The sequence below is a fragment of the Penicillium daleae genome (assembly GCF_028827525.1).
Source record: "Penicillium daleae strain IBT 16125 chromosome Unknown utg000001l_segment0_segment0, whole genome shotgun sequence".
NCBI lineage: Eukaryota > Fungi > Ascomycota > Eurotiomycetes > Eurotiales > Aspergillaceae > Penicillium > Penicillium daleae.
Genome location: NW_026623149.1, coordinates 2,653,277 through 2,668,621, shown reverse-complemented (window position 1 = coordinate 2,668,621; position 15,345 = coordinate 2,653,277). Strand labels below are relative to the sequence as shown.

General features: G+C 48.0%; 7 protein-coding genes across 7 annotated transcripts; 5 read left to right on the top strand and 2 right to left on the bottom strand.

The window, feature by feature from the left end:
- Positions 1–66: 66 nt before the first annotated feature.
- Positions 67–2,287, top strand: N7458_000858 (acyclic terpene utilization AtuA family protein; the record flags this gene model as incomplete). The annotated part of the gene is made up of 7 exons (XM_056904252.1): positions 67–133; positions 180–254; positions 313–491; positions 541–1,175; positions 1,230–1,433; positions 1,490–1,629; positions 1,698–2,287. 7 exons carry the CDS (start codon positions 67–69, stop codon positions 2,285–2,287), a joined length of 1,890 nt encoding a protein of 629 aa, XP_056772019.1.
- A 478-nt stretch (positions 2,288–2,765) lies between these two features.
- N7458_000857 (uncharacterized protein) lies at positions 2,766–3,632 on the top strand (the record flags this gene model as incomplete). The annotated part of the gene is made up of 1 exon (XM_056904251.1): positions 2,766–3,632. The coding sequence occupies one exon, from the start codon at positions 2,766–2,768 to the stop codon at positions 3,630–3,632; it is 867 nt and encodes a 288-aa protein (XP_056772018.1).
- Positions 3,633–4,062: 430 nt separating this feature from the next.
- Positions 4,063–4,890, top strand: N7458_000856 (SDR family NAD(P)-dependent oxidoreductase; the record flags this gene model as incomplete). The annotated part of the gene is made up of 2 exons (XM_056904250.1): positions 4,063–4,631; positions 4,698–4,890. The coding sequence occupies 2 exons, from the start codon at positions 4,063–4,065 to the stop codon at positions 4,888–4,890; spliced, it is 762 nt and encodes a 253-aa protein (XP_056772017.1).
- A 562-nt stretch (positions 4,891–5,452) lies between these two features.
- N7458_000855 (bZIP transcription factor) lies at positions 5,453–6,224 on the bottom strand (the record flags this gene model as incomplete). Its single annotated transcript, XM_056904249.1, has 3 exons — positions 5,453–5,500; positions 5,568–6,028; positions 6,083–6,224. The coding sequence occupies 3 exons, from the start codon at positions 6,222–6,224 to the stop codon at positions 5,453–5,455; spliced, it is 651 nt and encodes a 216-aa protein (XP_056772016.1).
- A 1,196-nt stretch (positions 6,225–7,420) lies between these two features.
- Positions 7,421–9,160, top strand: N7458_000854 (uncharacterized protein; the record flags this gene model as incomplete). The annotated part of the gene is made up of 1 exon (XM_056904248.1): positions 7,421–9,160. One exon carries the CDS (start codon positions 7,421–7,423, stop codon positions 9,158–9,160), a length of 1,740 nt encoding a protein of 579 aa, XP_056772015.1.
- Positions 9,161–10,395: 1,235 nt separating this feature from the next.
- N7458_000853 (uncharacterized protein) lies at positions 10,396–12,334 on the top strand (the record flags this gene model as incomplete). Its single annotated transcript, XM_056904247.1, has 2 exons — positions 10,396–11,056; positions 11,115–12,334. The coding sequence occupies 2 exons, from the start codon at positions 10,396–10,398 to the stop codon at positions 12,332–12,334; spliced, it is 1,881 nt and encodes a 626-aa protein (XP_056772014.1).
- A 1,709-nt stretch (positions 12,335–14,043) lies between these two features.
- Positions 14,044–14,546, bottom strand: N7458_000852 (aegerolysin family protein; the record flags this gene model as incomplete). Its single annotated transcript, XM_056904246.1, has 2 exons — positions 14,044–14,359; positions 14,425–14,546. 2 exons carry the CDS (start codon positions 14,544–14,546, stop codon positions 14,044–14,046), a joined length of 438 nt encoding a protein of 145 aa, XP_056772013.1.
- Between the last annotated feature and the right edge of the window lie 799 nt (positions 14,547–15,345).

The window sequence follows — 15,345 nt, the reverse complement described above, 5'->3', positions numbered from 1 at the left end:
CAACATCCCTTTCGATGAAGAGTGTTTGGAAACAAGCCACGATTTGTGCGACTTCAACTGTACAACATGTCACCAGAAAACAGCAATGTCGGTAGACGACCAGTGAAGGTCGCCAACTGCTCTGGATACCATGGTATGATAGTTGAAACTTTGCATCGAATTTATACTGACTGCTCCAGGCGACCCTGCATATGAGATGTATCGTCAAGCGACACTCGGAGAAGTTGATTTCATCACGGGCGATTATCTCGCAGGTAAGATATTCTACTTATCCTGTACAGATCAGCAATAGTTCAGCTGACAGACTTATAGAGGTAAATATGGCCAACAATGCACAGGCTTATCAGAAGGGAGAGCATTCCGGTTATGAGGAAACAGCCTGGGAAGGGATCAAGCAGACCATCGAGGTGATTTTCGCCAAGAGGATCAAGGTTGTAATCAATGGCGGTGCCCTCAATCCAAAAGGTCTTGCGTCGAAGGTAGAAGAACTGGTAAGAATGCTGCTTGATCATACCTGATATAGATGTTGAGTCTGAACAGATACGGGAAAAAGGGTTCAACTTGAAGGTCGCCTATTTGTCTGGCGATGACCTGCACTCAAAATTCGGTCCCAACATGCCGAGGTCAAAAGACGAACTCCAGCACCTCGATGGTGATAACCGGGCCGTGAACCCAGGACCGCTCACATATGCTTTTCTCAATAGTATCAATCCCGTTCCTATGGTCTCCGCACACGCGTATCTGGGAGCGCGAGGAATCGTTGATGGGCTGAGGCGCGGCGCCGATATCATCATATGTGGTCGCGTCGCAGATGCAAGTCCAGTCATCGCCGCTGCTTGGTACTGGCACTCATGGAGCGAAACAGACTACGACCGGCTTGCTGGTGCACTTGTTGCTGGTCATCTTATTGAATGCTCTGCCTACGTCACTGGTGGTAACTTCTCCGGGTTTGATCGATATCCCATCGAAAAATTTGTGAAGCCTGGATTTCCTATTGCAGAGATCGAGTCGGACGGCTCATGTATAATTACCAAGCATTCCAATACCGACGGAATGGTTGACGTCGACACAGTTCGCAGCCAATTCTTGTACGAACTGCAGGGTAACGTCTATCTCAATAGCGATGTGAGTGCAATATTGGACAATATTGCTATCGAACAGACAGGTCGTGATAGGTAAGGCAGCGGTGATGGATCTATTCTGTGAATCATTTGTCTCATCACTTTCAGGGTTCGCGTTCATGGAATAAGAGGCTATGCTCCACCCCCGACGACAAAGTTGGCTATCTTTTATCCTGGAGGTTTCGAAGCACAGCTGCTTCTCAATGCTACAGGATATGGCACAAGTGCAAAATGTGACTTGATTGAGAAACAAATTCGTCACTTTATACCACCTGAAGCCTTGGAAAAGATTGACACTCTCGAGTTCCAGCGGTGGGTAGACGATTCAAAGGAGTAGCAGATTTGGAGAAGCCTAACTTGTCATCCAGGATTGGTGTTCCAGCCGTTGACCCTACCTCACAACGTAGCAGTACTACTTACTTGCGAGTCTTTGTTGCAGCGGTCTCAGTGCAAGCAGTCCTGTCAGTGGTGATGGCCATGAGGGAGATCTCACTCAAACACTTTTCAGGTGAGTATTCCTTTAATGAATACCTGCAGAGGTTGGAAAAAGGCTGATGAAATGCCTTTGAAAATCAGGTTTCCATTCTTCGCTGGATCAACGCAGCGCCATGCCACGGCCGTTCTTAGCTTACTACCCCGCGATCGTCAGTCAGGACCTCGTCGATGAACAGATCAACTTTATCGATGGACCCGACAATGTCGTCTCATATGCAACCGGACACCCACCAAAATATGAACCACTAGCTCCCAGAGCCAGCTATGATCACACGCCATCGCCAGATGAGAAATCTTTATTTAACGGTGCTAGCCAGCCCATCCGCCTTGGTGAGATTGCGCAGGGTAGGTCTGGAGATAAAGGTGCGAACCTCAACTTCGGTCTGTTTGTTCCAAATCCACAATACTGGCCATGGCTACGGTCATATATGAGCCGTGAACGTATGAGGACGATGCTTGCGGCTGATGATGACTGGGATGACTCGTTTCTGATTGAGCGAGTAGAGTTCCCCGAGATTCATGCCGTGCATTTTGTAATTTACGGTATATTGGGCAGAGGCGTAAGTAGCTCTAGTCGCCTAGATGGATTTGGGAAAGGATTTGCCGATTATGTGCGTGATAAGATTGTTGAAGTGCCAGCTGAATTGCTTTCGTTAAAACCGCACCTATAAACGATGCCCACTTTTTAACTGTCATTAACTCAGATAAAGCTGGATTACGAAGCAGCCGGAGAATACTGAATTACAATAAGTATGCATCGAGCAAAGATCCTTCAAATACTGAGCATATATATGACTTAGCTCGAATTTTTCAAAATTCTCATGTCCTCTCATAAAGGCACGGCCAAGTTTGTTGCTAGGCCAAGTACTTCCAGTGTGCGGATATTGGGGAGTGGGTATAATACTCGACATGAAGCCTGACTTTTGTACGCGAAGTCATTCAATTTAACAGGATATTAACTTGTAATCATTGTTTGAGACTCTTCGTGCTTAATGATATCAGGTCAGCCTTGCGATTTCTCGAATGACTCTTATCCACGACCGAGGGGTGGCCTAACCCCACTTTTGTGTAGGCCGTCTGGCCCGCGCAAGATCTCACACCAAAGAGTGTTTCTCCATTTCGCCCTCAGACACCAGATAAAATTTCACAATGGCTGAAGCCCAGCCAGTTCATTTCTTTGACCTCTTCTCAGATCTTCCAGGTCCACCTCGTCTTCCCCGAATCGAACTACTCACACTGACGTGCTGCACCCTAGGTCCCTCCAAGTCATGGTCACACAACACGTTGAAGATCAGAGCAGTCCTCAACTTCAAGGAAATACCTTACACGCAGAGCTGGATCTCGTACCCGGACATCAAGCCTCTGGCCATAAGCCTAGATCTACCGCCAAACAAGCAGGGTAGACTTTACACATTGCCGATAATCCTCCACGAGTCCTCGATAACCTCGAATCCAAGTGGAGCCATGATGGATTCACTGAATATTGCGCTTCATCTCGATAAGGTGTTTCCATCTCCGCCACTATTCCCTTCCGGTGATGTCAGCTACGCACTGTTCATTGCTGTAGCCAAGATTATGAGTCTCCTGGAGCCTGGTTTCCGGCCGTTCATTATTCCCAGAGTTGCGGATCATCTCGACCCCCGGGGACACAAATATTTTCATGAGACGCGGTCTGCTGCTCTCGGAAAGCCATTGTCAGAGGTACGACCGACGGACAAGAATATCATCGACGAGTTGTGGAATATAGTAGAGATTGAGTCAGTCGCGTTGATCCGGATGCTGAAGGGCATGGAAGGGAAGGAAGGGCCATTCTTTGAAAGCCATAAGCCCGGATATGCGGATCTATTCTTGGCTTGTCAATTGGCATTCATCGAGCGCTTTGATAAGGATCTGTTCGGAAAGTTCATGGATTTGGGCGATGGCGAAATCGCGGCACTCTACAATGCTTGTCTACCATGGTTAGAGGGCCAAGGCGAGGATAGGCAGTGGTCGATTCCCCCAGATACTTCATCCTGAAATTAATCCGGAAAATGCTGCACTTCTGTCTCTCTCCTTCTGACTAACTGAATGAAAGATTCTTTACTCTTGATATGTCCTCTGAGAAATCGATGGCCCGACGGTCGATCTCATTGATATATGGTATTGTCCATCCACATTTCATTTCATATGACCGCCTTTAACCTTAAAATACAGCGTTGGCGGGGCGTCAAATGTCAGCATTTAGCGTTAGTCTACAACTAAGCGGGAATATGGGGCCATCTACTTAGCATAGCGTGCCACCGACGCAAGACGCTTACAAACTTTAAAGGGAAGCTAAACTAGAGAATATAAATACAAACAGTCGCTACCGGAAGACATGGCATGAGAAAGAAGATCTGATCTTTAATCCAGACCTACTTAGGCAATTTTCTCGCAGAGAACGATCTGCCACGAATCCCATCGCAACATGACTTCATCCACGACAGCTATGACCTATGTTATTATTGGAGGCGCTTCAGGTATGGGTCTTGCAACCGTTCAAACACTCCTTGCAAGAGGTTCCGAAGTTGCTGTATGCGACATTTCTGAAGAGAACCTGGAGACATTGCTTGCTCATCTCACCCCGGAAGCTTCCTCCAAGTGCTTCGCTAAGCCTGTGGATGTCACGGATCGCTCCGCCGTTAACTTCTTTTTTCATGCGGCCAAAGAGCACTTTGGAAAATTGAATGGCATCGCAAACTTTGCAGGTACTGGTGGTCACGGCTTAGGTACAGACGCTGTATGGCAGACAAGTGAAGACGAATACAACTTCATCATGGATTTGAATGTTAAAGGACTATTCAACGTGCTCTCTTCGGCGTTAGTTCCTGGCTTTTTATCAAAGCATGCGAGCGTGGTCCATATAGGCAGTATTTTCTCTGAAAAGGGGTTTTTGAATGGTGCGGTTTTTGCAGCGTCGAAGCATGCAGCTTTGGGAATGGTTCGAAGTGCAGCAAAAGAGACCAAAGGACGGGTGAGGGTGAACTGCGTCTTACCGTGAGACCTCCTTGTTTTCTCTCCCCCCCAGCTCTCTCTCACAAACGACGCTGAATTATTTATTAGTGGTGTTATTGATACCCCAATGCATCGTGCAAATCTTGCGCGAGTCAAGAATTTCACTCCAACCCCAGCAACACCAATTCCACGAGATGGTACTGCGCAAGAGGTTGCCAATGTCGTGACTTTCTTGCTCAGCGAAGAAAGTAGCTTTGTCACAGGAGATGCCTGGAATGTCGATGGGGGTGCGAATGCGTGACCTCGTCAGACCAAAATGTATTCTATCCGGGACAGGCCACCGCACGTATGAGCTAGGGTCAATTTGGGACCATTCTTGTTGATTCACCGCCGCGTATCTGCACAGTGATCCAGGTACACTTGGGACATGATAATTGAGATGAGTAATTCATTCAAATTCACCGGTACCCACCTTACCGTACAAAAGCTACTATCAACCCTTCTTGTCAGCATACTCCGGACATTATGGCTTATCCCCGTGGCTGATGAAATATCTGCCAAGACTTTGGCCGTCCTCGTTCCGATATCACCTCCATAGAGCCAAGGCTACCTCAGATTTTGAAATTATTTAAATTATTGCATCACTATACAACATTCTGGTTGGATTCAAAGCTATAATTCAGGATGTTACGAACATTTTTCCCTGCTTTTCTTCAACTGCTGAAGGAAAGGGTCTTGTGGGGTGAAATAATCCTTCCATATTAGCGGCCTTTCGCCTCTTTGAACCCTCCAAAAATTTGTACTCCTCAATAATGTTGTACAGCCGTATAGCAAAAATCCCCATTTTGTTATGAAAGACTCAGTTACTTCCCAGCTAGTCGTTTGCCACGATGGTCCCCAGACAAGTAACGCTGCGCAGGTATTGTGCGTATCCCAAAAGGCCATAAGATCATGGCATAAATCTTCATCATCAATTACATCTTGTAGCGCAATGAGATTATCTCTCAATGTTGGAGATGGAAAGAAGTCCAACCAGGGGTGGTGAGGAACCCGCTTCTGAACTTCGGTTGGCTGTAGATCGAAGGGGATATGAAGATCTGAGAAGCCCGGGACATGTGCGTTGAATATGGAGATCGCGTCGTCTTTTTTTGTCCATTCCATTGTCATTCCAATTGAACGAATATTGTCGGTGATAGCATGCTGGACATTGATCTTGGGTAGAGAGAGGAGATGGTCAAGATTGGGCGAGCTTTCTCTATAGCTGTCGGAAGCCGCACTCTCGAACTGGAACATAAGCTGCGGCATTTCGGGTGCGCCAACAATACACCTGAACCGGTCTTGAAGCTCATTCAAATTGGGAGAGAAGGGATTGTGTGTGACCGAGTCCCTAATTTCAGCTCTCTGACGGTGCTGTTGTTGTTTAAGTTGTCGTCGTAAACCTGTCATTTATTAGCGATAAATCGTATGTGATGAACTACGAGGTTGTCCCATACGAAAGGCCCGCTGATTCAGCCTATTTTGCAATTTCCTCCGCTCGGTTCGATCGACGATACCGGTCCAGTCATCTTTCTGAGTGCGAATACCAGTCTGTTGCGGCATTTGGCTTAACGGGATGATCGCCGAGTCGGATGACATCGCTTAGATAATACTTTGCTGATTCCTGCAAGTTGATTACCCTCGGTCATCACTTAGGATGTTGTTTTATGACTGGGGGACGTCTGCAGATTATAAAATTCCGGAGCAGCCCGTAATTTTGGCCCTTAGCTTGGAATGGTCGCCAGGTCAAGCTCTGATTGGCCACCCAATATGGAGCATAATGGTTTTCTTTTCACGCTAATGCAAGTTGCTGACATGGTCTAACCGAATAGGGCAAATAGGTCTAAAGCCTTGTTGAATAAACAACCAATCAACATAGACTCGGACACAGCAATTGACACAGATGATTGTCTTCAGGGTAACTAACTGTGAGATTAAGTTAATCCCGATGTCTGACGTACTGTCGTAATGCAGAAATTAATGCTCTTCGATGCCGTAGTCTTGTACTTCTATCATCGTTTTTATACGTCTTTTTATGGTCTAGATTGAACGAAGTGTCCATCATGTAGTAGGGTATAGCGTATCTATTTTTTTGGTCCGTGGGTTGTCGATTGATTTAACGATATTGTGGAATGGGGTGCTACGCACACATGGATACTTATAATATGTCTTTGAAGCCCTTCCTTCTCTCTTTCTCTCTCTCTCTCTCTCTCTGTGTGTGTGTGTGTGTGTGTGTGTTTGTGTGCATTTCTTAGATTCGTTAGTAAGTAAAATGAGCACTCTACGGTGAAAGGGTGATACTTCGATCGTTTCGGGTAGGCTTCTTGCCTAGCTAGAGTGTAAATGCTAGTGAAGTAGCGTAGATCCTAGCAGCCGCTACCCAATTAAATCATATCAGGTGTCTAAGGCCTGAGATACATCTTTCATTTGTCTCGTCTCCTACATATATTATCGGTGTATGGGAGATCCCTGCGGGGGCGGAAACGGGGCTCACTGATCATCGGTCCCACATGCCTTTTTTCGATCTATTTAAACACCCGCTGACCCCTCCAAATGTGCATTATTGCAGATCTCACTTATTTCCACTTGGCCTCGTCATGACTTCACCAATCGAGGCTTTGCCACTTGAAATCCAGCAAAAAGTTTTAACATAATTGTCCACATATGATCTCAGTCTTCGTGCTTTCGCATGTGCGAATCGGGCCTGCCATACTGTCGCCTCCCCGTTCCTTTATCATACCCTCAAAGTTGGCTTGGATCCAAATCAGAGACTGGCTCAGAAATTTTACACTAGAATGCAGAACCATCAAGCTATTCTCAGGCTACGGTATGTTCGATGTATCTTGGTCTACGATATCAATGCAGAAGCAGATTCCATTGGCTTGAATTCGAAGGGTGCTGGCCTCCGATCCTTTTTTCTCATTGGGAACCCCACGAATTTTAATGGCTGTCTCCAATCGGACAGCCTTTTACCACAGATTGAACTAGCACTAGACACACAAGCTATTTTGGAATCTAGCGGTTTCTGGCTGCCTTTAGCACAGTTCATTCCGCAATTGCCCTCGCTTTCAGATTTACACTTCTTGCTTCCAACACAGTTTCCAAAGCTTTTGCTGGATCAAATCCATAAGATCAGACCAGACTGTCGCCTGCATATCGATCGATTCTTTCTGCTAAATCTGGTCACTCCCTCCACAGATTCGTACGAGTTTCTCCTGGCCTCGTCACCTTGTCTATTCAGCCTCAAGACAATCCATGAGGGTGACGATAATCCCAACATTGACATAGCTTCCAGCTGCTACCATGAAGATGCTTTGGCTTGTATGACCTCTGGTCTTGCACCAAACTTAAAAAAGGTTTCTTTGGTCTACCCTGTTCCAGGGACTAGTCCGGTATATTATACACCGCCGCCGTGGAAAGGCTTTGGTCAGAGGGTAAGGGAAAATCCCAAGAAGTCATTGGGAAATTTGCGATTTCTTCGCTTTAAACACTGGTGGCGCATCACTGAGGATAGAATGGACTATTGGAATGTGCACACGGATTTTAAAAAATTACAGTCTCTTGAATTCGACGCATATCTTACGTCGGATGTATTGAGACATCTAGCAACGAAGTTCCAGCTTCCCTGTCTGGAAACACTTGTTCTCAGCAAACTCCGAAAGGAACGAGACGACTCAGACGATCATGCGGAAGCAGCGAATAAATTATTGAGAAGCTTGCCCCCGCTTTTGTCCCTGACTTTGGATGGCTGGTACCCCGAGATCTCGATGGACGCGCTTGCCACTTTCCATGGATCTCGCTTATTGGAGTTAAAGCTGCTTAACTATCCTGGGGAGGACCTTACTCAAAACGATCTAGAGGCACTTGGTCGCCATTGTTTATACCTTCGAGAATTCACACTAAGCCTTCGCCGTTCGCAAGGACACTCGACAGAAGGAAATTTGTACAAGGCTCTTGGAGCTCTACCGAGGCTCCAGTCAATCTCACTTGATCTACATATTGCCAAGACATTCTCACCCATGGATAATGATGAGGATGCCGACGGCAACCTATTCAATCCTTCGTTCGACGACGAATTCGACAGAGGAATTCCTTCCGAATTGCTTGGAGATGGTCCGGATTCATCAGAAGCTTGCAACGGTGCTATGCGCGAACGACTGATCAATGGTGCGTTTGATGGGATACTTGCTCGGTCTATATTCGAGATTATTTCCTCTGGCAAGCCCCAAATATCTCTGCCATTAGAGGAATTAAATGTTAAGATTACTGATGCCGGGAACTTTGGAATGGTGAGCTGCCCAACACATTTCTTATCTGTGCTCTTCCATTTGTGTCGCCCATGGCGGATCACTCGGGGTATTCGTGATGATTGCCGGCACGAGATACAGGTGGAAGTGACAGAACCAGTTCCGAGTCAGCTTCAACCACCGCCAAAAGCACTGGCAGGTTATCTTAAAGCCATCTGGCGTCGCGTCTGGCCAGAGAAGGTGTCAGAAGACTGGCGATTCGATTGGCATAGTTTTCCTATCTCTTAAGCAAAACGCAATGTGGCTCAAGGAGATATTCGATCGATTCAAGAATTCAAACAAGACCTTCTTTGTCGAAATGACCCAGTCGTTCATCTACTGTAATGTCAGGACCACAGACGGAGCGCTCACCTAGCCACGCTGTCAAGGTATGAACTAGAGTTTTTAAGTATAGAACTTTTTATGGGATTAAAGCTTTATAACCTAGTTAAATTCGTAGATATATAGGGGAATAGACACTGCACTATAGCTTCTAGAACCAGACTATTCCATATAAAGATTCAAAGTGACCGCAAGTTCATGCTTGTTCAAACTCGAGATATGGCCAGTAGAACAACAAGCACAACACCTATAAGTGCGAGGGAGAAAGTGTCGCAAGAGGTGGAAGATCTGTCAAACCGGAGACCATGGTGATATAGATGTATATGCACCTATATACACAGAATGATGACCGTCAGGTAGGGCTTCCTGCCTAGGCGACCGCCGCTTTAATGAGAACGATCAGATGCAAGCTCACTGAGTGAAAGTCAGCACGGTCTCATACTTAGCTAGTTAAATAACTAGTGATCTAGTCAGTACTGTCATTCGATCGCTAAGTGACTAATCATAGATGCTGCCATCACTCAGTCATTACTTACTCACCAACACTCATCTTCTCGTCAACAAGCTGTACTTCGCTTCTTCCAGCCCATGTTAGACTATACCAAAAATACATACCCCATATGGCCATCTATTCTGTGAAAAACCTAGCGCATTAACGGTACGGAGTACCGAGCACTTGGTGTTAATCTAGATAGAGTAGTGGGTAGTCACATGATCTGCGATTGCCCAGCAGCTTAGATGGATCCCTTCGCCCAGATAGAATCTAACTCTTTACACCTCTCTAATCTCTCCTTAGTGTCCCTATTGCGCTTGATCTTCGTGTCATTCTAATGACTTTCGAAATGACCAGAGCGAGTAGAGAGGGGTACTGTGTATTCTTCATCGACGGACCCATCCAAGCCAGCCATGATGGGGCCTATCATTAGCGGGAGAGCAGGCCGATTGATGACGATAGACTCCCTTCATGCCTCGATGTTTTTCGGCACCAGTCATTTGCCACATCAACGGACTTCGATTGGTAACTGTTCCTGCAGCTGACAAGATGTTTTCCGTCCCAAAGATGAGTTCATAAATGTCGACTGCGTAAGTGTTACTGGAACCAACTCTTTTTTCGGCTGCAGCAACATTCACATGCGCGCACAATGCAGTCGTTTTTTCAAAATCGTCGATTCCGCAGACAACTCGAGAAACAAATTGTGGTGAAACACGACAAGCCTGATAACGTCTGGACGCGGGAGCGACGCTACTTTTACCATGAAGGAGAGATCCAGTCAGAACAACGCGAGCTAGACGAGAGTGAACCGGCAAGACGAAGACGAGAGCATGGGCAGCGCACTCTCATTACTGGGCCAGCCCTTCATCCTCGCCACACGACTCGCACACACTTGGAACGCGACGGGGATGTGGAGCGCGCGGATTATGATCCGGAATTTCAAGACGATCCACACACCATCAACTCGCTAGAGACTCTGGGAGGCAGGGTTGATTTGATGTTGACAGGCGTGGAAAGACACAGACCAGGCAACGGCAAGCCCAATGGTACGCCCGACTGGGCCGCGGACGGCACAATCAATGGCGAGTCAGTCCAAAAAGATCGACTCGTTGTGGTCACTTTCGAGGGCGACTGCGACCTGATGGATCCGCATAACTGGCCTGTCCCGCGCCGGCTGGCATGTACAGCGCTGTTGTCACTGACGGCAGCCACGATGCTATGGGCGACTACAATTGATGCCGTTGTTTTCACCCCCGAGACTCGGAAACTTTATGGAACTGATAACTTCGCGATCGAGACGGTTCCCACTGGTAAGTAATAGGGTCGGTTTGGATGCTACACCCAGAAACTAACTGGCCCTTTCACTAGCCCTTTACCTAGTCGGCTTGGGGATAGGGGGGCTGTTCATAGCGCCTATCTCCGAAGTTGTCGGACGCAATCCCGTGTTCATCCCTTCGCTCTCGCTCTTTATATTATTTGAAATGGGCGCGGGGCTCGCTAGGTCACCGGCACAGCGAATGGTCACAAAAGGCCTCGCCGGATTTTTCGGGTCTGCTCCCCTGGTGTGCTCCGCGGGATCTATCGTTGACCTTTGGTCACGGATTGAGCGAGTCTATGCATTCCCCATGTACGCCATTTTGTCCTTCATAGGACCGCTAGTAGCCCCCACGCCCGGTGTATTCGTCGCCGAAGCCCATGCAGTGAGCTGGCGCTTCGTAGATTGGATGACTATAATCTTGGCGGGAATTGCTCTGAGTTTATTCGTGCTGTGCGCGCCAGAGACATACAGTCCTATTTTGCTTCATTGGAAAGCGAAGCAGCTTCGCCGCCTCACTGGAGACCCTCGGTACCGAGCGCCGCTAGAGTTCAAAAGGGTCTCGTTCTTGCGCCGCCTCGCCCACGCAATGTATCGACCGTTCCTCTTATTTGCGACAGAGCCGATTATCATGGTGTTTACAGTCTACCTCTCGGCCATATTCATCATCCTCTACACCTTCATCGCGGGCTACGTGTCTATCTACGAGAAGGTACATAAATTCAAGCCCACCCAGACAAGTCTTGCCTTCCTCGGTGTCTTAGTAGGCGTGTTTCTCGCCGCTCCATTCGTCCCGCTAGCTATGAAGCTGGTGCGCAGAGACATCCTCCGCAACCGCTCCCAAGGCCGTGACTACTCGGCTCCGGAGATCAGTCTCTATTTGGCCATGTTCGGGGCCCCCGCTATCCCGATTGCACTGTTCTGGATGGGCTGGACAACCCGGCCGTCTATCTCAGTCTGGTCCCCGATCGGCTCATCCGTGCTTCTGGGCTACGGGGTGCTGTGCGTCTTTGTCTCCTCGTACGAATACGTCGCTGAGGCCTTCCAATACCATGCTGCTAGTGCCCTGGCTGCCGTCCAGATGCTGCGCCTTGTATCTTCTGGCGTCATGGTCTACGTCTCAGAGCCAATGTATAGAAAGCTGGGTATTGCCTGGACCTTGACCCTGCTAGGTGGGATTGCCACCGTGTTTCTTCCCGTGCCATATTTACTACATCGGTGGGGGCCGATGGTGCGGCGGTGGAGCCGACATGCACCCAGCGAGGAAGAATGAATTGCATGTAGCAACCATCTGGAGATTTAATGTGTGATTACAGATTATCAACAACATTCTCGCCTTCACTAAGGTTCTTTCCTTGCTGTTCTAGAAGGAAGACTGCCGATTCTAGCGATGCTTCTAGCGGGGTCAAAATTCCCGTGATGCAGACCACGGTCTATCTAATAGGGGCTACTTGTACAATGTCAACCTCAGAAATCAATATACAATCAAACAAACATCTACTCCAAGTGCAAACGACGACGATGCGGTTAGCTTAACCGCAAAAACTTGAAGAAGAAAAAAAAGATTGGCCCGAGCCCGGGATCGAACCGGGGACCTCGCGCAGTCAATGCTTTGGGTGAACCCCTGGAGGAGCTGTTAGTAAATTGGTTGATGATGATTGGTTGATTTCTGGGAGATCTTACTAAGCGCGAATCATACCACTAGACCACCCGGGCGGTTGATATCTGATACCTCAACTTTTGGCTATAAGAGTCTGAACCATACTATTACATACTGTTACATATCTTACCGGGTTTGCTGTACGCCCCCTGGCTTTCTGGCATTCGAAGACGGTTAAATTTCCCATATATCCTGCATCTGCCAGGTCTACTGAAATGTGATGCTTCGGGATATTTAAAGGTGGACACTTCCCATAGCTCGTCTTTTGGCATGGCTCTTACTCCATAGGAGGTTCTTGGCAGTGAATCCAGATGAAGGAAGGAGCATGTTGAAGAGCGCAATAAGAAAGGGCAAAGTCTCCGCAGACTAGATAGAATATGTAGGAGACTCGAATGACAGAAACGCTTGCGAAGGTTGCAGAAACCCGGATATTCCCGGGTCTTCCAAGGCACCGAATACCTTTCCTCTAGTCGACAGGGGGAAGATCGAGCACCTACAGGATAACATCCAGGCATTGAGAATTAAGTTGACGGAGAATCAGGTGAAGTATGCGCAAAGTGTGAGATCCGTTGATATGGGATTCCCAGGAAACTTCGTTGGCGTGGATCCGAAGGTGTCTGAAAGGCTGAGCGCTCCCTTCGCACGTTTGACATCTTTCTCCTTTTTCCGGGCCTCCAATGCGATTGGCTATGAGGCGTAGAGAGATAGGCTCTTCTGCCGTATTAAGCGTTTCGTCAAGAGTAAAGAGGGAGCTAAGGCACAGCTCTAAGTGTGGACAGAGATGGTGGAAATCTTGAGAAGTATTCAGCCTGATATCATCCAGAACAAAGTCTAGTCATTTCGTCCACCTAGAGTGATTCCGTCCAGGGCGAGCCATGCTAATACGATTTCGATGTATCCACACGTCATCTTGCTAAGACACGAGAAGTACCTGGTACCGCTGACCCCCCTGGGAATGAGATACCTGAATACAGTAGGTGCAGCCCCTCGGAGAGGCCGGCCCATCCGTTTTAACCTAGCCCGCTTATCACAACTGATTCGTCTTCTGGGGGGGGATTGGAATTAAAAGCGAGGAGGTTCGCCATCAATCTGAAACCGAGTAGGTTGGTAGCTGAGATGGCATGGGAGAGGGACGAAGGACGGAAAATGCACATTCATTAAGAAAATCATGATCATTCGCCTTGGTTCTGAAGCCAAGGTAGTTTCGGGGCTATATAACATAATACTGCACATAATAAATATTGAGATGGTCTAGTAGACACGCTGTCTATCGACCGAAGGAAAATGGGATTCTCCCCTTTCCTTCATTCACCAGCGGCGAACTACTTGTTCTTCCGCTCCGAAACGTCCACGAAGACATGTCCCAGCGGACCTGCCTGTGGACTCCATCCCCCATGCTCGACTCTATACTTGGAATTATCATCCAGCACCTCGACCAGATTGTGGAACTCTCCACCGCGATTCTCCCAGTGGAGCTCGCAGATCTTGGTATCGCCATGGAACAAGTCCAGACGACCCTCGCTGCCGCGACGGCCGCGGGCACAGATCTCGCCAATGCCCTCGGACTCGATGGTCATGTAGTCGATCTCATCTTCGGTGAGCGACTTACGACGGTCGGTCGGGCTGTGGAATTCGCCTCTAATAGGTTGATGGCGTGTTAGTAGGGGGTGATGACCTAGTACCCTGGGATGAGGCTACGGTACCCTTCAATGACAGTGTGCTGCACTTTGATCTCTCCGTCCTTGAGATGATCCCGAATGTGGAAGGAGACCCACTGCGAGTTGTAGTTGGTCAGGTCTTCCTCGGGGATCTTATCGGTGCTCATCGTGAATGTTGTTGACTGTGAAAGTAGTAGTAATGTGTGAGATGGGAATAGTAGTAGACGAGGTTGGACCCGACACCGGATCGAGGTTATATATGAGCCCAAAATGCGGGGTAAAGGGCAATGTACATGGGTACATTCATTTGGTAGTATACAGTACAATGTACATGGGGATACATCACACCACCTGAGATGGCCGTGTGATGACTCGTACATGCCATCGATCTGGAGATGTTGTGGTCATCCTGGGCACGGTCGCATGACACCATTGGCTAATGGGCCCATCGAACCACGGATCCAGCCTGGTTTTGGCTGGCTCGGAATTGCGGGGGCCGTGAATAAGCTTCACTAACTCCATTTGTCGAGTGTACAGGATCCATTATTCCCCAGGTTTCAGAGAACTACAGGACAGGAGTTAACAGTCACTAACTAACTAACGCTCACTGCTCAGTGTTTCACCAACACTCGACGTTAATAGAGTGGGGGCCTTGGTTAGCGGCCGACGGGGGCTTCGATATTCCCCAGACTTTTACCGTCTCAAAAGCAGCCGACCCCATCCGGACCCCATACCAATCATCATTCTTGCAGGTGGTGGCAACTTTGGAATCAAGTCATTGGTTCTTACGAACCCAATTGCAACCCCCTCACTTCAGCTCACGTGCCACATCCTGGTCGACATTCTGACTGTAGATCTCCCCCAGAAAGGCTGGAAAGATGAAGTCAATTCTGGATTCTGAGGTGTCTCATTTGACCATCTAGCCGAACTATGTACAACGGTCACCACGTACCACACCCTTCTCTC